The sequence below is a fragment of the Emys orbicularis genome, chromosome 19, assembly GCF_028017835.1.
Source record: "Emys orbicularis isolate rEmyOrb1 chromosome 19, rEmyOrb1.hap1, whole genome shotgun sequence".
NCBI classification, from domain to species: Eukaryota; Metazoa; Chordata; order Testudines; family Emydidae; genus Emys; species Emys orbicularis.
This window is the reverse complement of record NC_088701.1, coordinates 18,833,397-18,854,645: the sequence shown is the minus strand read 5'-3', so window position 1 is coordinate 18,854,645 and position 21,249 is coordinate 18,833,397. Positions and strand designations below refer to the sequence as shown.

The 21,249-nt window shown below is 58.3% G+C and overlaps 2 protein-coding genes across 3 annotated transcripts; both read left to right on the top strand.

Annotated features, from left to right (window-relative positions):
* The first annotated feature begins 5,486 nt into the window (after positions 1-5,486).
* Positions 5,487-14,209, top strand: MYG1 (MYG1 exonuclease). Of its 2 annotated transcripts, none has more exons than XM_065419470.1 (7): positions 5,487-5,660; positions 9,334-9,446; positions 10,385-10,544; positions 11,774-11,923; positions 12,341-12,463; positions 13,268-13,449; positions 13,809-14,209. In XM_065419470.1, the coding sequence occupies exons 1-7, from the start codon at positions 5,487-5,489 to the stop codon at positions 13,993-13,995; spliced, it is 1,089 nt and encodes a 362-aa protein (XP_065275542.1). In that variant the 3' UTR covers positions 13,996-14,209. The 2 variants fall into 2 exon arrangements, with proteins under 2 accessions (XP_065275542.1, XP_065275543.1); XM_065419471.1 differs by having other exon boundaries at positions 5,541-5,660; positions 9,334-9,428.
* A 4,622-nt stretch (positions 14,210-18,831) lies between these two features.
* Positions 18,832-20,549, top strand: LOC135892075 (leucine-rich repeat-containing protein 3-like). Its single transcript, XM_065419768.1, has 2 exons — positions 18,832-18,903; positions 19,713-20,549. Exon 2 carries the CDS (start codon positions 19,791-19,793, stop codon positions 20,547-20,549), a length of 759 nt encoding a protein of 252 aa, XP_065275840.1. The 5' UTR covers positions 18,832-18,903; positions 19,713-19,790.
* The last annotated feature ends 700 nt before the right edge of the window (positions 20,550-21,249 follow it).

The window sequence follows — 21,249 nt, the reverse complement described above, 5'->3', positions numbered from 1 at the left end:
CTGCACTTGTTTGAGAAGCCGTGGGATGGCAGTTCCCCCTCCTCAGAGAAAATCACTGTGTTCTTTAATACCGTTGTCACCTTTGCTTGAAATCAGTGCCTTAAATATAGATGTCTTGTTGCTGTATCGAATATATCTGTACGCTTGTGTGGTGGGTCTTTTAACCTCAGTTGATTCTCCCTTTGTTTGATTCCACGGTATGTGTGTAACCCCCCTGTGTTTGTGTCCTGCAGGCTGCCCAGTTCTGCTCCTCAGTCCTGTCCCCCCCTCCAACCTCCAACACTGGCTGTCTCATTGAGCCTGCTCACTCTGTGTGTCTGGAGAAAATCCAGCCCCCGTGAGGACTTGCTCTTTGCTGCCTCAACTCTGTTCTCTGCCTTGTCAAATGACTCTACTTCTCCTTCAGTGCGTCTTGTCTCAGCCCTGCTAGTTTTCTTCTAAGGCAAAATTAGCACTGTTCACCCCGCACTCCTTGGGCCAGTTGTCCCTTTTCTTCCCCCACTTTCAAGCTTCTCCTTTTATCCTGTCTCTGACTCAGAGCTGGTTGGGAAATTGGTGGTGGGGGTACTGAAGTTTTTCATTGTTTTAAAAATAGTTTAAATTTCCCCATGGAAAATTTTGACTCTTCCTCAAAAATCCAAACAAGTGTTTGACTGACAACAGAAGAGTTGAAATTTCCCCCAGGATGCAAATGTGAAATTTCGTAGTCAAAAACACAATTTTCTTTGGAAAAACTGCTTCAGAAAACTCTCAACCAGCCATACCCTGATTGCAAGCCCCCTGCTCCTCTCACTTTGGCTTGCTCCTTCTGTGCCTATCCTTTTGGCAACCAAATGATATGGCACTCTCCTGTTCTGGAGGGGGATAAAAGCCTTCTCTTCACCAGCCACTGGGCAGGATGGTGCCAGATGGGATGGAAGACTACTCAATATCCCGCTCCAAGACAACTGCCCCTTTCACAAATTCCTTCACTGGCTTCCTCCCAAGTTCCTCATCCTCCCGTTCCAATCTCTGCACAGCCCCATACTTAAATCTCCTCCCCTATTTTGCCTTTAACCTCCCCACATGCACCCTCCAAGCTTCCCCTGGCCCTGCCATTCCGTCTTTCCCTCGCTGTTGGCATTGTGCCTTGTTGTCATACTGCTGCATAGATCAACCCACCCAATCAATGCTTTCTCCTCATTTCCTCAAACCAGTTGTTGTGGGAAGTGTTCCAGCTGTAGCTACCTCACCCCTCTTGGAGTTTACCCTGTATTGTACCCATTTGTGCCTTTAGACTGTCAGCTGTTCAGGGCAGGGACTCTTGCTGTCACATTTGACCCATAGTACAGTACCATGCTTAACTAGAGCACTATAAATGATTGGAGACCTCTGGGTGTATGTATTTGTTCCACTCGCTAAACTGTGAAGCAGGTGTCACTAGAGAAAATCTTTGACTGATGGGAGCTTTCTCTCCGTAAAGGAGCCTTTATCTAAGAGGGAGCCTTTCCAGTAATATAGCACCACAGTGCTCTAGCAATCTTAACCCGGCCAACCACAGCTCCTAAAGGGCATCCCGCACAAACGCTGCACCTGTCGTAGCAGTTCCCTTCAGTGTCTCTAATGCGGATGTCGATTGGAAAGGGGAGCTGAGTGGAGAATGGAAGAAAAAAATCCTGGCTATTACTTTGAAACTCCTCAGGTTTTCAAAACTATTGAAGAATTAGGCTTTTGTAAACATTTCTTTTTTCTAACCCAGAAAATGATACATGGAAGAATGTCCAATATCTTGCTAAAAATTCTCTGAATCTTTTTAATGACACATTTTTGTTGTTTGGAAAAGATGTTTTTTGACCCCAAAACCCCCACTTTTGTTCAAAAAGGTTTTGAGGGTTTTTTGGGGGGCTGGCTGTAATTGAAACTGTTTTGAAAATGCACAAGCCCCCTTTGCGTTCTCCTTCAGCCAAAGCTCAGTATACCCTACAACTTGCATGTAAAATAGAATGTCAGAACTTCAATTTTAAAAAACAAATAAAAAGCCTTGCACCTCACGACTAAGTCTTTTCAGGAGCTCCAGATGTATTTTACCCAAATAGCTCCAGCTTGCATCCTCAGTCGCCCGGGCATTGCTGTGCTGGGAATGCCCGGGTGGGTGCATGCTGAATATCTCCCTTAGTGGCTTGCTGTTCTAGACTGTTTGCTAGACCTCACATTTTCTTTCCTAAAACCATTGCACACACCAGTGAAGAACCACCACTGGGAAAAACTAGCACTAAAGTAAATGCTTGACTGGAGAAACTTAACATATAGACAACCAGGTGAAAATAGGGAGGTCTGATTTTAATATCCTATAAATGGCTTAGTTAAAAGAAAACATTTCTTTACGGTGGTGGGGAAAGGTGGCTGGGTTTTTTTTTTTTTTAATATTGATCCTGTTAACAAAAATGTAAGTTATAGATCTGCAGAATGATTGCGCCAAATTTTGTTGAGTAATTTAGTGTCAAAATGTAAATAACTATTTAATATAGTGGAAATGTTTTATTGTAAATTGGATTTTAAATAAAGTGTTTAAATCATCCAAAGCTGCTCTTTTGAACTGATAGAAGCACGATTTTTTTCCATTTGTGCGTGTAAAACAAGTGTGTACAGTACTTAAGTGAAATTTCTGAATGTGAAACACAGCTCTCAGTTTTGTTGCCTTGTGTAATATAGATTGTAAGGCAATGCACTTTATAAATACAGATTTAAAAGAAATTATTTTAATTATAGTGATGAAGAATAGAGGCAGCTGCTGTCTCTTCCTCTCCCCCCCCTTCTGTATGCTTTGAGCTTTTCCTAATGGGCAAAAAAGAGAAGCTGGAATACATGTGTATTAATGTGAACCCGACTTCAGAGCTTTAATGCTATGACAAAGGAAGTCGGATGCTGTTTCATATTTGTAATATGCTGTTGCCTTATCAATAAAATGTATGGCGTTGTGAAAAGCTCATTTCAGTGGAGCTGGTTTGAATCTTTATGAGACTTTTTAAGCAGACAGTGATTCCATGCTTGATAGTTCTGCCCCTACTCCGACAACACTGCAGATAGTGTCCTGCCACCTCTCACCTCCAGTACAGCTAGGGAAAAACTAGTCCTGGTCTCAGCATACAGTTGCATCAGTTTAACTAAAGGTGTAGGGTTTTGATCCCTTAAAAGTGCAAAACCCTACGTAGCTGCGCTCATTTGATTTACAGCCTGGCTTATATAGCTAGTTTCAACTGATTCCTTGCTTATTAAAGCTAAAGCCAGAGTTAAATTTGAGCATCCACACAAGTTTAAATTGGTGCAACTTCTGTGCGAAGACGAGGCCTTGCTCCCATAGCATAATACCTAATTCTACAAGCTGCCCACCAAGCACTTGTTGGGTAAAGTACACCATGAACAAAAGGAGTCAGAATGTAACCCAATGCAGGAGCACCGCCAGCTTTTCTGCCGCCCTAGGCGGCGGAAGGTCCCGCCCCGAAATGCCGCCCCCCACAGAGACGGCGGAAGGTCCCGCCGCCGAAATACTACTGCGGTCGCCGCCCCCAAATTGTAGTGTGGCGCCCTAGGCGACCGCCTAGGTCGCCTAATGGCTTGCGCCGGCCCTGACCCAATGGCTTTTACAGGGGTATGTAGCAAATTGGCCACAATGGCTGTTTTGCTCAAATAGCAGAGAGTTGAATCGTTTTACTGCAAGTAATAGCTAGTTTTTCAGTTGCATTTCATGAGCTCTGATATTGTTGCCCCCTTCTTTTTTTTTCCAACCTGAGCAGCCAGTCAGAATTCGGGGCCCTACGGCTGTTCCAGTTGGAAGTAGAAATTGATGGAGCCGGTATTTTCTCTGATGCAGTCTTGTTTATTTAAAGGGAATGTGCAAACTCCAGCTGTCCTTGGTTCTTCCTGTATTCGGAACAAGGGGAGCAGTTTCTTAGCCTCTTTAGCCAACAGACCCAAAAGCATGTGCTCTAGTTTTCTCCATGGTGTCATTGTGCTCACCAGCTACTGATTGGCTTTCTCGGGGTTTTTTTTTAACCTCTGCGTCTCTTTCTCTGTTTTGGTTTTTTCTCCGTTTCTGTACGTTCTGCTTGCTTGCTCTCCTCTGTGTGCACTCACACGCTCTCACACACACTCAGCAAAAGTCCTCTGCCCTCCCGGGTAGGTTTACAACCTTTTGTACCTCTTACTAAAAAAAAACCAAATACGTAACAGCTACTGTCTGGCTCTCTCACTATGGCCCTGATTAGGTGGGACACAGTTGCAGAAGCGGGATCTAATTTTGTAACTTCCGAGATCATTACCAGATACTCTTCTGTTGTCAACACTTCAGAAAGGATGTTGACAAATTGCAAGGAGTTTAGAAGAGAGGTACAAAAATTATTCATGGTCTGGAAAACCTGCCTTGGAGCTTACTCTATCCAGTTTACCTAAGAGGTGACTTGATCACAGTCTACTGGGGAAGAGATTGGGGGGAGCCGAGAGTTTTTCAGTCTAGCAGACAAAGGCATAATGAGATGTAGTGGTTTGGAACTGAAGCGTTTAGACTAGAAATAAAGCATAAATTAAGTAGAGAATAATCAGCCATTGGAACAAATTTATCTGGAGAAGTGGTGGATTCTCCATCAGTGAAGTCTTTAAATCAAGATCGGGTGTCTTTCTAAAAGATATGCTCTGGCTCAAACAGTGTGAGGCTCTCTGGCCTGTGTTATGCAGGTCAGACTAAATGATCATAAATGGTTCCTTCTGGCCTCAAAATCAGTGAAAAAAAGCAAGCCTTATTCCTTAGAAACTCTGACTGCTGATCAGTGTTCATCCAGGGGCTGAGTTTCTAAAGAGCTGTGTGCACACATGCTGAAATGCTATGAAAATCTGCCCATTGCTGTCGCAAGGGGAGCTGCTGTGTCCTGAGCCCTTTGGAGAACTTGGAGGACTCAAACAGCTGAGCTTTCAAATCTGGCTCTGATTTGTGGGTGCTAAACACTTAATCTGGGTATAAATATGTAGCACTTTCCCTCCCCTTCTTTCAATTATTTTACTCTTAAATATTTATAATGGGCACCTAACACACTAATAATTACCTAGGGCCGACTAGACAGCCAAGGGTGAGTGTAATTAACCCTTGGACCAATTTCCCAAGGGTTGCCATGGATTCTCCATCACTGACCATGTTTAAATCAAGAGCGGAAGTTTTTCTAACAGATCGCCTCTAGGAAGTACTGCAGGGAAGCTCGCTGGCCTGCCTTGTACAGGAGGTCAGGCTGGATGATCACAATGGTCCCTTCTTTCCAGCCTTAGACTCTATGAACCCAGGTCTAGTTCTCTGCTCCTTGAGAGGCTCTCGCCCACCCAGCCCTGGGGTGGGAACTGGGGGGAGACCGGCTCACTCAGGTAGCACATGGCAGGTGAGGGCAGAGGTCGGGCAGGCAGTGGCTTCCCTTGGCCTTGGCGCGCATGCTCAGAGCGCTGCGGGGCATGCGCAGTAGCGGCGGATGGGGTTCGGGCTTCGCGCGGCCCGGCTGCTGCTCCGATCCCGCCCCATGCCGGGCCCCGGCCCCAAGCGGCCCCGCAGCGCCATGGCCCCGCGCATCGGCACCCACAACGGCACCTTCCACTGCGACGAGGCGCTGGCCTGCTACCTGCTGCGGCTGCTGCCCCAGTACCGGGTACGGGACCCCCGCCCAGCTCCCTCCGGACCGGGACCCCCCCGGGACCTGGGATCCCGCCCCCCCCGGGAACCCCCAGCCCTGCCCCCCGGGACCTGGGATCTCCCTCCGGACCGGGACCCCCCCGGGACCTGGGATCCCGGGACCCCCAGCCCTGCCCCCGGGACCTGGGATCCCGCCCCCCCCGGGAACCCCCAGCCCTGCCCCCCGGGACCTGGGATCTCCCTCCGGACCGGGACCCCCCCGGGACCTGGGATCCCGCCCCCCCCGGGAACCCCCAGCCCTGCCCCCCGGGACCTGGGATCTCCCTCCGGACCGGGACCCCCCCGGGACCTGGGATCCCGGGACCCCCAGCCCTGCCCCCGGGACCTGGGATCCCGCCCCCCCCGGGAACCCCCAGCCCTGCCCCCCGGGACCTGGGATCTCCCTCCGGACCGGGACCCCCCCGGGACCTGGGATCCCGCCCCCCCGGGAGCCCCCAGCCCTGCCCCCCGGGACCTGGGATCTCCCTCCGGACCGGGACCCCCCCGGGACCTGGGATCCCGGGACCCCCAGCCCTGCCCCCCGGGACCTGGGATCCCGCCCCCCCGGAACCCCCAGCCCTGCCCCCGGGACCTGGGATCCCGCCCCCCCGGAACCCCCAGCCCTGCCCCCCGGGACCTGGGATCTCCCTCCGGACCGGGACCCCCCCGGGACCTGGGATCCCGCCCCCCCCGGGAACCCCCAGCCCTGCCCCCCGGGACCTGGGATCTCCCTCCGGACCGGGACCCCCCCGGGACCTGGGATCCCGGGACCCCCAGCCCTGCCCCCGGGACCTGGGATCCCGCCCCCCCCGGGAACCCCCAGCCCTGCCCCCCGGGACCTGGGATCTCCCTCCGGACCGGGACCCCCCCCGGGACCTGGGATCCCGCCCCCCCGGGAGCCCCCAGCCCTGCCCCCCGGGACCTGGGATCTCCCTCCGGACCGGGACCCCCCCGGGACCTGGGATCCCGGGACCCCCAGCCCTGCCCCCCGGGACCTGGGATCCCGCCCCCCCGGAACCCCCAGCCCTGCCCCCGGGACCTGGGATCCCGCCCCCCCGGAACCCCCAGCCCTGCCCCCCGGGACCTGGGATCTCCCTCCGGACCGGGACCCCCCCGGGACCTGGGATCCCGCCCCCCCGGAACCCCCAGCCCTGCCCCCCGGGACCTGGGATCTCCCTCCGGACCGGGACCCCCCCGGGACCTGGGATCCCGCCCCCCCGGAACCCCCAGCCCTGCCCCCGGGACCTGGGATCCCACCCCCTCGGGAGCCCCCAGCCCTGCCCCCCGGGACCTGGGATCTCCCTCCGGACCGGGACCCCCCCGGGACCTGGGATCCCGGGACCCCCAGCCCTGCCCCCCGGGACCTGGGATCCCGCCCCCCCGGGACCCCCAGCCCTGCCCCCCGGGACCCCCAGCCCTGCCCCCCGGGACCTGGGATCTCCCTCCGGACCGGGACCCCCCCGGGACCTGGGATCCCGGGACCCCCAGCCCTGCCCCCCGGGACCTGGGATCCCGCCCCCCCGGAACCCCCAGCCCTGCCCCCCGGGACCTGGGATCCCGCCCCCCCGGAACCCCCAGCCCTGCCCCCGGGACCTGGGATCCCGCCCCCCCGGAACCCCCAGCCCTGCCCCCCGGGACCTGGGATCTCCCTCCGGACCGGGACCCCCCCGGGACCTGGGATCCCGCCCCCCCGGAGCCCCCAGCCCTGCCCCCGGGACCTGGGATCCCACCCCCTCGGGAGCCCCCAGCCCTGCCCCCCGGGACCTGGGATCTCCCTCCGGACCGGGACCCCCCCCGGGACCTGGGATCCCGCCCCCCCGGGAGCCCCCAGCCCTGCCCCCCGGGACCTGGGATCTCTCTCCGGACCGGGACCCCCCCGGGACCTGGGATCCCGCCCCCCCGGAACCCCCAGCCCTGCCCCCCGGGACCTGGGATCTCTCTCCGGACCGGGACCCCCCCGGGACCTGGGATCCCGCCCCCCCGGGAGCCCCCAGCCCTGCCCCCCGGGACCTGGGATCTCTCTCCGGACCGGGACCCTCCCGGGACCTGGGATCCCGCCCCCCCGGGAGCCCCCAGCCCTGCCCCCCGGGACCTGGGATCTCCCTCCGGACCGGGACCCCCCCGGGAGCCCCCAGCCCTGCCCCCCGGGACCTGGGATCTCCCTCCGGACCGGGACCCCCCGGGACCTGGGATCCCGCCCCCCCGGGAGCCCCCAGCCCTGCCCCCTGGGATCTCCCTCCGGACCGGGACCCCCCCGGGACCTGGGATCTCGCCCCCGGGAGCCCCCAGCCCTGCCCCCTGGGATCCCTCCCCCCGGGACCCCCAGCCCTGCCCCCCGGGACCTGGGATCTCCCTCCGGATCGGGGCCCCCCGGGACCTGGGATCTCCCTCCGGATCGGGACACCCCCCCCCCCCCCCCCGGGACCTGGGATCCCACCCCTCCCCCCGGGAGCCCCAGCCCTGCCCCCCGGGACCTGGGATGTCCCTCCGGACCGGGACCTCCCCGGGACTTCAGATCCCGCCCCCCCGGGACCCTCCAGTCCTGGGATTCCCATCCCCCGGGACCCCCCCACTCTGCCCTCCCGGGTAGGTTCACAACCTTTTGTACCTCTCTGCCCCTCCCCCAACTCCCTGCGGACCGGGACCTCGGATCCCGCCCCCCAGCTCCCTCCGGACCGGGACCTCCCCGGGACTGGGATCCCAATCCCCCCACCCTTGTCTGTTCGGACCAGGACCCCCCGCCCAGGACCTGGGATCCCCTCCCCGGGAAACTGAGACCCCCAATCCCGAGCACTCCCCTGAGACCACTTTCTCCCTAGACCCTTCCCCAAAACCAAGACCCCACAACTGCCCTCTCCCAGTCTGCCTTCCCGGGACCTGGGCCACAATCTGACACCTCCCCCTGGGACACACACACCCCGCAAACTGCTTCCACCCTGGGACCCCCACCTGGGAACTGGGACTTACACCCAGGACTCCCTTCTGCCCAACAGGAGCTGGGACCCTTATCCCGCAGCCCCTTCCCTGCCAGGAATTGGGACCCCCACCTGGGATACCCATCCTCCCATACACCCCAGGCTCACCCATCCCCCAGGATTCCCGGCATCCCCACCCAAGACCACCATACACCAGGACTTCCTCCTGCCTTCTGAGAACAGGACCCCCATCCCCCGGTACCCCTCCCCTTCTCATCATCCTGGGATCCAACATTCCCATCCCTTGGGACACCTCCATCCCCTCCTGCTGGCACTGGGGCATGCACCCCTCCCTTTCCCTTGGGATTCCCAGTCCCCTTTGCCCTGGGACTCACCACCCTTCTTCTGTGACCTCAAACCCTGGACATATCTTCCTCTGGCACATCCTCCTCCTTTTCCCCGAACCTCCCCTCCCGGGCACCCCCCATCCCCTCTGCAAGACTGGGACTAGCACACCCTGGGACTAGGGATGGGGATCCGTCCCATCATCTTTCCTAGGAGACACCAGCCCCAGAAAGCCCTGGTTCCTTCTCCCTTGGGTGCCTCTGACCACTGCTGAGTCCAAGCCCTGCCCCTGCTCATGCTGATAAACACAGGGTGGAGCTGAATTCACTCCCATACTGAGCTGCCTTAGGCAGGGGAATGTTTCATTGTGTGCCCCCCCACCCCCCCCAGGATGCAGAGATCATCCGGACGCGGGAGCCCCAGCTGCTGTCCGAGTGCGACGTGGTGGTGGACGTGGGTGGCGAGTACAATCCTCAGAAACACCGGTACGATCATCACCAGAGGTGAGGATGGAAACGCACAGCCTCTGCCTGGCCCCTCCCACTGCGGGGGCTCAAAGCATGTTACAAAGGAAAGGGCAGGAGCATCACGCCTCCCTTTATAGATGGGGAAACTGAGGCACGGAGAGGGGGAGGGGAATCGGCGTGGACTAGCGGACAGGACGCTAGGCTGGGACGCAGGCCACCTGGGTTCTATTCCTGGCTCTGCCGCTGACCGTAAGCATGTCCCTTCCATTCTCTGGGCCTCTTTTCCCTCCCGCTCTGTGTCTGTTTTAGAGTGTGACCTCTTCTGGCGCGGGACTGTCTGTGCAGCACCTAGCGCAGTGGGTCCCTGATCTCGACTCTCCTGGGATACAGTTAATTATGTAACAGCAAAGTGACTTGCCCAAGGTCCTACACCAAGCCACTGAGTAGAACCCAGGGGTCCTTACTGTCACTGGGTCATGGAGCACGGGGCCTGGACCTGTCCCTCTAAGGGTATGTCTACACTGCATTGTAAACCCAGACTCAGATTTGAGCCCAAATCCGCCTACCATCCACACGCAAATCTGACTGACCCGGGTTCTAGGACCCAGCCCAGCAAGGGAGTTCAAGTCCCACCGAAACTGGATGCAAGCCCTGTCATTTTGCAGTGTGGACGCAGCTCCAGCCACAGACCTGAGTCAGAAGGGCTGCGCAGTGCTGTATGGATGGGTTAGCCTGGCTCTGAGACCCAGGTCCAGCCATTGTACGCCCAGGTTTACAACGCAGTGTGGATGTCAAGCGCTGGCTTGGACACACTGAGTCCATGAGCTTGGGTCCCCCAGATCTGGGGTTTCGATGCAGTGTGGACACACCCTAATGGCTAGTATTTCATTGATTTTGGTGTATTATACACTAAAGAAGGAGGGGTCACCCCGGGGCCTTAGGAGCTCTGGCTAATTCTTCCCTGCCTTTTGCAGGTCCTTTGCACAGTCCATGCACTGCCTGAGGCCCGACAAGCCCTGGAAAACCACGTTGAGCAGTGCGGGGCTGGTGTATTTCCATTTTGGCTCCCAGATCCTGGCCAGCCTGCTGGGGCTGAAGGAGGAGGATCCGGTAGTGCAGGCGCTGTACGATAAGGTAGGAAGTAGGGAGGCGGGGGGGGCACTAACCGGGGTGCCCCACGCTCCAGGGCTAAAAAGGCCTGTTTTCCTCCTTAGAAAAATCATAACTAATACCCCTTTCTGGCCCCTCCTCTCTGAGGATCTCAAAGCACTTTGCCTCCAGTGTGGTGGATTGGTATCCTTAGCCTTGTTTTGTAGCTGGGGAAACCGAGGCACAGAGCAGGGACATGTCTTGCCCAGGAACGGTGACTCACCAGTAGAAGTGGGATTGGAACCCCAGCCCCCCCCCCGCCCCCCCAACCATTAGACCCCCTTCCCCTCCCAGACCTAGGAATGGAACCCAGGAGTCCTGGCACCATCACCTTGCTCTAACGGCTGGCTGATGCTCCCTTTGTAAAAAGTCCTGTTCTGCTGAACTTCCCCAGGAAACCCCCCCTTTTTTTTTAGACACTCGCTGTCCATAGTCTCGGATTCCCACCATGATGGGGGGCGGCGGGGGATTCCTCCCAGCTGCACGCCAGAGACAGGGGAAGGCAGGTAGCTGCTGTCTTGTTCGGAAGCCGCAGGGGCCAGTTCGGCTCCTGGTACAGGCTCGGCCTGTCCTAACTTGAAAAGCACCCATGGGACTTGGCAGGGGTGCAGAATTGCGGATGGGTGAGAATGCCCCATCCTTGCCTCTGCCCTGACACAGGATGTCCCTGCTTCTGGGATAGAGGGGTCCCTGTGTCGCTGGGATCCCCCAGGAGGGGCTCTTTGGCCTGGCCTGCCTATCAGGCATAGAGGGGTTGGAGGGGAACTGGAGAATCTCGGCATATGGTTTCCTGCTGATGCGTGCCCGGAGTTGCTGTGGTTTGCAATGGACGCTCTATCCTCCAACACCCTAGCCCAGTTCAAATGTGTGCCGTATAAACAGAGCTAAGGCGCTGGTAGGCTCATGGTCTCAGCCCCTCGGGGCAGGTCGTTTTCCCAGCAGCCCTTGCTGCTCCTTCTGCCGGTAGATGGAAATGCAGAGTTCGTGGGCTCAGAAGGCCAAGCTGGGTCCTTTTCTGCAGCATGCATCTTGGCGGCCGATAAAGGATCTGCAGGGGGAGCCGGGCTGGCGATTCTGCCTGAGCCAGAGCAGACGGGCCTGTTTTTACGGCCTCTGATCTGCTCGTGACCGGCCTGAATCCGCCACGAGGTTCCATCGGGAGGCAGGCCGGGCGAGGCGTCCCTGCTTGATCCTCTCCTCCGCCCCCATCCCAGCTGTACGAGAACTTCGTGCAGGAGATCGACGCCATCGACAACGGCATCGCCCAGTGGGACGGGGAGCCTCGCTACGCCATGACCACCAACCTCAGCGCCAGGGTGGGCTACCTCAACCCCCGGTGGAATGACAAGGACCAGGACACGGAAGTAGGCGCATGGGGGCGGGCGGAGGGGAAAGCACGGGTACCAAGTGGGCTGCACCGTGGAAACGTGGAGGGGAGCATAGACTTGGATAGGGGGTGGGCTGTACCATAGGTACCGACTCTGTGAGTGCTCCGGGGCTCAAGCACCCACCAACCACAGCTGTTCAGCAGAGAGCAGCAGGCAGGCAGGGGCCTTGGGGGAGGGGGTGGAGTGGGAAGAGGCAGGGGGCAGGGCCTCAGGGGAGGGGGTGGAGCAGGGGCAGGAAGAGGCAGGGTGAGGGCGGTGCTTTGGGGGAAGGGGCAGAGTGGGGCGAGGCCTCCGAGTGGAGCAGGGATGGAGCCTCCCACAGGGAAAAATAAAAGTCACTCCCTATGGGCTGGGGAAGGAGCAGCTAACGTCCCTGGCTTGTCTCCCCTCCAGGCCGGGTTCAAGAAGGCGATGGAGCTGGTGGGCCGGGAGTTCCTGGACCGTCTCGATTACTACCACCACGCATGGCTGCCGGCTCGCACGCTGGTGGAGGAAGCCATTCAGAAGCGCTTCAAGGTATCTTTGAGCGCGCTGGGGTTCTTGGTCTGGGGGTTGCGACCAGCCCTGGCCTCCCCACGTGGGGATTCTCAAGTTCGGGGGATCCCGGGGTAGAAGAGGCTGATCACTGTCCTATCAGCTATATACGCTGGGCTGGGGTGTTGAGCCTAGAGCTGCCCCTGTTGGCAGGGGGAGTAGAGCTTGGGTCCAGTGCCCAATTTGGGTTTCCAAGGATAATTCATACCCCTTCCCAGCATCTCCCATCCAAGGATCTCCAAGCACATGACATCCACCGGGGGTGACACCCGCCAAAGACACACACACACACACACACACTATATCAATACATTTCCACTCTGCAGAAGTGGGGCAGCAACCTACCTGAGGCCATGCAGTGAGTTGGGAATAGAACCCAGGAGTCCTGATTCCCAGCATGCCCCCTGCCTGCGTTTCTCTGGTCACTGAACCTGCCTGGAAATTATTCCCACTTGCTTCTCCAGTGGCTCTGCTTCCACAGGCAAGTGGGTTTCTTTCGACCCCAACTCCCTCCCTGGGGCCGTGACTACTATTTGTACCTCATTGGGCCAGGCACCGCACAGACACACAGTCAGGGACTTGCCCAAAGAGCTCAGACACGGGAGGGGAAACTGAGGCACAGAGCAGGGCAGTGACTTGCCCGAGGTCACCCAGCAGGTCAGTGGCAGAGCTGGGAATAGTCCCAGCCCAGGGCACAATCCATTGTGGTCATAATGGCCCAGCATCCGGGAGCTCTTATCTGCTCCCCTCCCTTCCTGAGTCCCATGTCTCCCTCTCCCCTGGCAGGTGGACCCCAGTGGCGAGATCCTTGTGTTCTCCCAGGGCGGCTGCCCCTGGAAGGAGCATCTCTTCAGCCTGGAGTCGGAGCTGGGGGTGGAGAAACCCATCAAGTTCGTCTTGTACGCGGATCAGAACGGCCAGTGGCGAGTACAGTGCGTCCCCGCCGGGCTCCACACCTTCCAGAACCGGTGAGACGCTGAGCCCCACCCCCAATCTTCTCCTGCATGCTCTGCAGAGCCCCCCCCTTCCCCCCAAGCAATGGGGTGAGAGAGAGACAAGCCACTGCCTCTGCGAGGGGAGCGGGGGGGGGTTGGGGGTGGAAGCCCCTAAATGACATAATTATACCAGTACAAACACTGTGTAAACTAGGCCCAAGCGGGACTCACTTGGGTTCATCTTAAACCTGCTCCTAATGTAAACCGAAATCAGAGCATCTGTCTGTCTTGGGTATTTCTGGGTGCCGCCCAGGGTGCCAGGGAGGTCGAGAGCCTTCGGACGCGCGTCAACCCCGCCCTTTGACTCCTTGCTCCGTTTCTCTCCTGGCCAGGCTGTCCCTGCCGGAGGAGTGGCGCGGAGTCCGGGATGAGGCGCTCTCCCAGCTCAGCGGCATCCCGGGCTGCGTTTTCGTGCACGCCGGCGGCTTCATCGGCGGCAACCGGACCCAGGAAGGGGCGCTGCGAATGGCTCAGAGCGCGCTGGCTCGGCAGACTGGCCCTGACGCACCGAGCAGCTGAATGCCCCTAGACCGTCCCAACAGAGCCAGCCTCCGGGGCGAGTTTCTGGGTCTCGCTAAGCCTGTCCGAGTCGTGCCGTGAGGAGAGCCAGTGGAGAGCTCCCGAACTGGGCCCTGGCCGGCGGAAACGCCTGGAGGATTGAGGCCGGGTGGCCATGGAATCACAGCGAGGATTGGAAAATGCTGGGAGTGGAATAATAAAGGATTGTGGATGGACCTGTCTGTGTTGGGTCTGTCTGTAGCGGTGCATGTGGGGCCAGGCCAGGCCATGATGTAAATCAGGTCGGCCATGCTGGTCCCAGCCCCATATTATACGTGTGCTGTGCATCTGTGCTGGGTTGCATCAATGCAGGTACGCCAGGTAAACAAAGCAACACCAGCTGTGACATACCCCAGGTCACGTTCTGGACTGATGGACAATTCTCCAGCCTGGGGTGCACCTTTTACACAGCTTCGCTGTGAGAGCAGCCACCCCTGATCTGCTCACATTCAGCCTCCAGCAGGTACATCACTCCCAGCTACACGGTCTGCTATAGCCAGCCGCTCCTGACTTCCACTGCAGAGAAACACCAGCAAACTCCCAGTCCCAGACATGCCCCCAGAAACGTGAGTCATGTCCTGCCCAGCTCTCTCCTGGACAATACAACTTCATATAAAGTCTGTCATTTTATTAACCTAACAAGCTAAATGAATTCAAAGCACAGGTCTCTCTTACCACATGCTTCAGCAGTCTTACTGGTTGAACTTTCAGACAGGATCCCTCCCTTAGTCCAAAGCTGTTTCTTTGTTCCTCAGATGGTGTGGCTGCCGTAGGGAGAGATGAAGGGAGAAAGATCTTGGGGCATCCGTTCCCCATTCTTATACCTTTTCCTCCTCTTTGAGAATCATCTCCAGCTGGGGTACAGGAGACAAAATCTGTGAGGATGGGAACCTCCAGCTGTTTCTTTGCCAACATGTAAATTTCTCACACCCTTTTTTCTGCCAAAGAATGGCCCTTGTCCAGATGATGGTCTGTTTGATTTTGCTGACACCTGGGTGAGGGGTCAGTTTGCCTTTTGTCTCTGAGGAACTGATGTGTGGCTGCTTCCCCAGATTTGGAACATGTCCCAGTAATATCATACAATAGAATCTTATAATTTTACATGTAATGCTGCCACACCTTTTACCAGGACAATAATGATCAGCAAATTATGAGTTTTCAGATGATACCTTGCAAGGCATAGTTTGTACAAAATTTATCATAGTCTTATCGTAGTACAGACTGTCACACACCCTGCAATTCTAACCAGGCAATGGATTCTGCCTCTGATCTCTTTGGCATCTCATCCCAGTAGTCTTCCTCATGTCTTGGCGGGTGGGAGGCCAGTCCAGCGCTGGCAGCAGAGGTAGCATTAAGGCGCTAGGGCGTGCTTCAGTTGCTGCCCTAGGGGTTTAGTACTTGTCTGCCAGGGGTCTGAGCCCCAGCTTTCCCCAGAGCTTAGGGGTTGCAAACTCTGGATCCAGGTCTGAACTTCCTCAAATAGTTCCTCCAGAGCCAGCCGCATCTTCCCTTGTAAAAATCCCCCAGCTGCCACTTCGCCAAGGTGCAGGGTAACATCTCCCAGAGCCTCTAAGCCACTTACAAAGTCGGTCTAGTGCTTTTGGAATTTGTCCCCATCAGCCTTTCAAGCCACCGCAAACTCCCAGCCCCCTCCCCTTGGCTCTCTCTGCAGCCTGCCACTAATTAACCTTTGCCATCTCGGGCCTGGTTGCTGGAGCTTTGATCTGCAAGTTCGCTTCAGGCAGGAGGGTCTTTGTGTTTGTGCAGCGAGGCCCCCAATTGCTCACTCCCGTGCGTGTCTCTTTCATGCTGTGACAGAGCGGGGAAGGCACTTCAGTCTTCGGTTTCTATTTTACTGCTGGCTACTGCTGAGATCAGGGCCCCTGATGTACTGGGTGCTGCACAGCCAGAATGAGTCACTCCCTATCCCAGTGAGCACCCAGGAATAGCTGAGAGGAGGGAGGGGAAACTGAGGCACAGAAGCGGGGGGGGGGGGAGTCACTCACCCAAGGTCATACAGTGACAAGGCTGGGGATAGACCCCCGTCCTGTTCTCTAGCTACTAGGTCACACTGCCTTCCCCTGGGTTTCAATGGAGGTGAAAGCGCCAGAGCTAGCTTGTCCTGGGAGTGCAGTTCCCAGTATCTCCCCCACCTCCCCAATTCCTAATGGGAATCCCCCCTCCCCCGCTGGGAACAATGGAGAACCCACCCCCTGCAGTGAGAACAATGAGGAGCAGTGGGGGCTTTCTGAGAGCTGCCAGTGAAGTGCAACCAGCCAGCCTGTGAGTTCATCCAGCTCCTCCCCGCCATGCACCCCTCTCTGGGCCCCAGCCTCTCTGCTAAACCTGCACAAAGCAGAAGGCGAGTGGGGGGGGGGGTTCTCTGCACCCCTGCGCAGAGCTGGGGGCAGCTTGTGCCTACTCCAGTCTTGTCCCCCCAGTGTGGGCCGAGGCATGTGGCTTTGGACTTGTCTTGCCTGCTGCAGATTTCGGGGGGGGCTGTTCTAAGTAAAGCTGAAATCTGGCATGGGGGAAATGACCAATGACCTGCCCTCCCCCACTCCCACCTGCCCAGGGCTGGGCCCCTAAAATGCTCCCGACACCCCCAGAGACTTCCCTGTCCCATGGACTGCTCCCTAGCACCCCCCTGTCCCCATCCTCCAGTAACTAACCGGCCCCTCCCCCATTCTCCCTAGCAGCCCTTGGGGTAAGCAGGAGGTCCCCAGGGTGCTATGAAACCAAAGCTATTGGGGGCCTGACCCCTCCCCCTGGAAGGAGCTGGGGGGGGGGCTGCTCTAAATGGGACTCTCAGGGGAGTGTCCTTTGACCCTAGCCAGGCCCCCAGACTTGGAAGCTGCCAGCTGCGTCCCAGAAGGATCGGGGAATGTGAGGAGAGAGCAGCATCTGCCCCACTGGGGTGGGGGATAAGTGTGGGGGGGTGTCGGGGCCTGGGATGGAGGAGGGGGAGCTTGGGGAGTGTTGGGGGATGGGGAGTGGGGACTGGATGTGGGGGGCATGTGTGGATGTGTGGGGGTGGCAGCGATTGGGGGAATGGGTGTATGGAGGGGCTGGGAGACGGGGCGTGGGGGAAGAGTGTGGGGGTTGAAGGGGAGTAGGGGGTTGGGGAGTGGGTATGTGAAGAGGGTAGGAAGAGGGGGTGTCAGAGGGGAATGGCGGTGTCAGAGGGTGGCGTGTGGAGCTGGGGGAGGTGTGTCAGAGAAAGGGGGTTGCATGTGGGGGGAGTATTTCATAGCTTCCAGACCAGGGCTCTGGTGGGGAGCTGGGGGAACGGGAGGGGGCCGTTCCCCCAGCACCCACCTGTGTGGGGTGAGGGTGGGGGCTGGGCTCTGGTGGGGAGCTGGGGGAACGGGAGGGGGCCGTTCCCCCAGCACCCACCTGTGTGGGGTGAGGGTGGGGGCTGGGCTCTGGTGGGGAGCTGGGGGAACGGGAGGGGGCCGTTCCCCCAGCACCCACCTGTGTGGGGTTAGGGGCAGGGAGGGAGGGTTAGGGGCAGGGCTCTGGTGGGAGGCTGGAGGAAGGGGAGGGGGCCGGGCTCGGGGGGGGGGGGCAGGGGAGGGAGGCTGGAGGCAGGGGAGGGGACCGGGCTTTGTGGGGGTGGGGGGCTGGAGGCAGGGGAGGGACCGGGCTCTGAGGGAGGGGAGGGGGCCCGCAGCTCTGACGCACGCTGCCGGCTGGCGGGGCGGGCTCTGCCCGCAGGCAGCGGCCGGTCCCGCCGGGGAAGTTTGCCGGAGCGGGCAGGCGGATGCCCGGGGCTGGAGCCGGCCCAGAGCCGGAACGAGGAGCCCGGGACAGCTGCGGGGCCGCCCCCAGGTGGGTGCATTTACCGGGGACCCGGCGTGGGGGCGGTGATGGCGAGCCCGGGGATGCGCGGCCCCAGGTCTCCGGGCAGGAGCGCGGGGGGCGCCCCGGGAGGACAGAGCCGGGTTCGTGCAGCGCCGGGCACAGCAGCTCCTGAGCCCCCCCCCCAGCCCTCCAGCCAGTGATTAGCAAGGGGGTGTGTGGAGCTCTGCTGGATTGGGTGGGGCAGCCAGGAGCTCAGGGGCAAGGGGTGGGGGGCAGGGGAGGTAAGAGGGGTTAGCACCCTAGGGTGCTGGCGGGGTTTAGTTCTTCAGGCACCTGGTGCACACATGCACTCGGCTATCGCTGGGGGGCAGCCGCAGCCGCACAGGTATTTTTGTTTGAATTGCTTCCTTTGTTATTATCCCCGGTGGAGTGGGTCCCTCCCAGTCTCTGCTCTAACCACTAGACCAGTGGGCTCCAAACTTTTTTGAGCACGCACCCCCTGCCGCGCCGAAGCAAAAAGAAAAAAAAAGCGCTCTTTCTGCTGCGCACCCCCAAGGAGCCTCTTGTGCACCCCACTTTGGAGACCACTGCACTAGACACACACCCCCTTCCCAGAGCTGGGGATAGAACCCAGAAATCCTGACTCCCAGCCCTCCTGCTCTGTCTAACCCAGTGGTTTTCAAACTTTTTTTCTGATGACCCAGTTAAAGAAAATTGGCCTGTGACCCAACGGAGCCGGGGATGAGGGGGGGCTCAGGGCTGGGGCAGGGGATGAGGGGTGCAGGACAGGGCTCTGACCGAAGTTTGGGACACAGGAGGGGGTGAGGGGTGTAGGCTCCGGGCAGTGCTTACCTCAGGCAGCTCCCAGAAGCAGTGGCATGTCCCCCCCCGGTTCCTATGCTCTCGCCCGCAGGCACCGCCGCCGCCCCCCCAGCTTTCATTGGCCAGGAACTGGTGCGGAGTCGGTGCTTGGGGTGGGGGCAGCGCGTGGAGCTCCGTGGCCCCCTACCTAGGAGCCAGACCTCCTGTTGGCCGTTTCCAGGGCGCAGTGCGGTGTCGGAACAGGTAGGGACTAGCCTGCCTTAGCCGGGCAGCACCGCCGACAGGACTTTTAACGGCCCGGTCGGCGGTGTTTATCAGCGCCGCCGTGACCCACTGCTGGGTTGCGATCCGCAGTTTGAAAACCACTGGTCTAACCCACTAGACCCACTTCCCTACCAGCTGTAGGGATGGAACCCAGGAGTCCTGACTCTGAATTCCACCCTGCTCTAACCACTAGACCCCACCTCTTTCCCAAAGCTGGGTTAGAACCCAGGAGTCCTGACTCCCAGCCCCCCTGCTTTATCTAACCTACTAGACCACACTCCCCTCCCAGCTTTAGGGCTAGAACCCAGAAGTCCTGACTTTTAGCTCCCTGCTCTAACCACTAATCCTACGGCCCCTCTTGCTCTGCCGCCTGCCCTGACAGTGGCCTACCCCCATCCCTACACACCCCCACACTTGCCAGCATCTTTAGAACATAAGAACATAAGAAAGGCCGTACTGGGTCAGACCAAAGGTCCATCTAGCCCAGTATCTGTCTACTGACAGTGGCCAATGCCAGGTGCCCCAGAGGGAGTGAACCTAACAGGCAATGATCAAGTGATCTCTCTCCTGCCATCCATCTCCATCCTCTGACGAACAGAGGCTAGGGACACCATTCTTACCCATCCTGGCTAATAGCCATTTATGGACTTAGCCACCATGAATTTATCCAGTCCCCTTTTAAACATTGTTATAGTCCTAGCCTTCACAACCTCCGCCCCCACTTTCCGCCCCCACTGCCCCACCTCCCAGTGCTCTTTACATCCTGGGGTTTGTCTCTTGCTTTCCAGACGGGGTGGCCAGCCCGCGTCCCGGGGATTCTTTCCCTGCTGGGAGTATCCTGGCGAGGCAGGGGGAGCTATGCAGAAATGCCGGCGCTGCCCTGGCTCCTCGTCGTCGTTCTCTGCCAGTATGGCGGCCTGGCGTGTCCTGAGGGCTGCCGCTGCCCGCTGGAGAGCAGGGTGGTGAGATGCACCCACGGGCAGCTGAGGGAGATCCCCCAGGGCATCCCCCGCGACACCCGCGTGCTCTACCTGGACGCCAACGAGATCACCGGCCTCCCGGACGGCACCTTGCGGGAGCTGCGCCAGCTGCGAGAACTCTACCTCTCGGACAACCTGATCGAGAACATCTCCCCAGCCGCCTTCGGGGAGCTGGGCAGCCGTTTGCAGCTGCTGGACCTCTCCAATAACCGGCTCCAGCAGCTGGGCCCCGCCGAAGCCGCCTCCACCCTGCGGGCCAAGATGCGCCTCTACGGCAACCCGTGGCACTGCGGCTGCTCCCTGCAGGAGCTGCTGGAGGCCCTGCCCCTGGAGGCCGAGACGCTGGAGGACGTGGTGTGCTCCAGCGCGGCCCGGGAGGAGTACGTCGGCCAGCCCTTCGCCCTCCTGCTCAACACCGGCATCGACTTCTGCAGTGTCCAGCAGAGGACCACGGACGTGGCCATGCTGGTCACCATGTTCTGCTGGTTTACGGTGCTCATCGCCTATGTGGTCTACTACGTTCAGCGGAACCAGGCCGAAACCCGCAGGCACCTGGAGTATCTCAAGTCCCTGCCCATCAAGCAGCCGAGTCCAGAGGAGGAGGAGGAGGAGATGGAGGAAGACACGCTCAGTACCATCCTCTGACCCAGACTCTTTGCAGTGGGCGGGAGCTGTATTTAAAAGGGGAAGGTTTTGACTTTGAACCACGATGGCTGAGAAATCGGCACGGCACCAAATCCATACAGAGTATGCTGGAAAGGTTAGAGAGGAAGGTTGGCCTGGTGGTGCCTGGGCCAGGAGAGACCTGGGTTCTATTTCTTACTCTGCCACAGATTTCCTGTGATACTTTGGGCAAGTCACTTAGCATCTGTGTGCCTCAGTTCCCCCATCTGTACCTTAGGGCTTGTCTACATGGGGAAGTTATTCCAGAATAAAGTAGGACATGAATCTGAAGCACAACAGCGATGCTGGACCAAGAGTGTCCAATCCTGGCGTCCACTCTTCAAAGAGGAGGATGGAAAAAATGATGATTCAGACAAGAGCTGCAAGAATGATTCAAGTTCTGGAAAACCTACCTCAGAGCAAGAGGCTGATGGAGCTCAATTTATTTAGCTTATTGTTCAAGAGGTGAAGAAATAACCTGATGATGGTCTAGAAGCACCTGCCTGGGAGATGGAGATATTCAAAACTAGGGGGTTAATTTTAGACGGCAAAACCCTTTATTTAGGCACCTGATTTAAATGTCCTGATTTTCAAAAGTGCTCAGCACCCAGCAGCTCCCATTGACTTAACTAAACATCTTATTTTTGGCTTGACCTCCTCTGTGGTTCACTGTCCTTCTCAC

Bases quoted from the DNA above. Each gene is read 5' to 3' on its own strand.
- MYG1 (XM_065419470.1), top strand. From the start codon at position 5,487: ATGGGGTTCGGGCTTCGCGCGGCCCGGCTGCTGCTCCGATCCCGCCCC. The intron at 11,924-12,340 runs GTAGGCGCATGG...TCTCCCCTCCAG, and splicing joins ACAAGGACCAGGACACGGAA to GCCGGGTTCAAGAAGGCGAT. The intron at 12,464-13,267 runs GTATCTTTGAGC...CTCCCCTGGCAG, and splicing joins CCATTCAGAAGCGCTTCAAG to GTGGACCCCAGTGGCGAGAT.
- LOC135892075 (XM_065419768.1), top strand. From the start codon at position 19,791: ATGCCGGCGCTGCCCTGGCTCCTCGTCGTCGTTCTCTGCCAGTATGGC.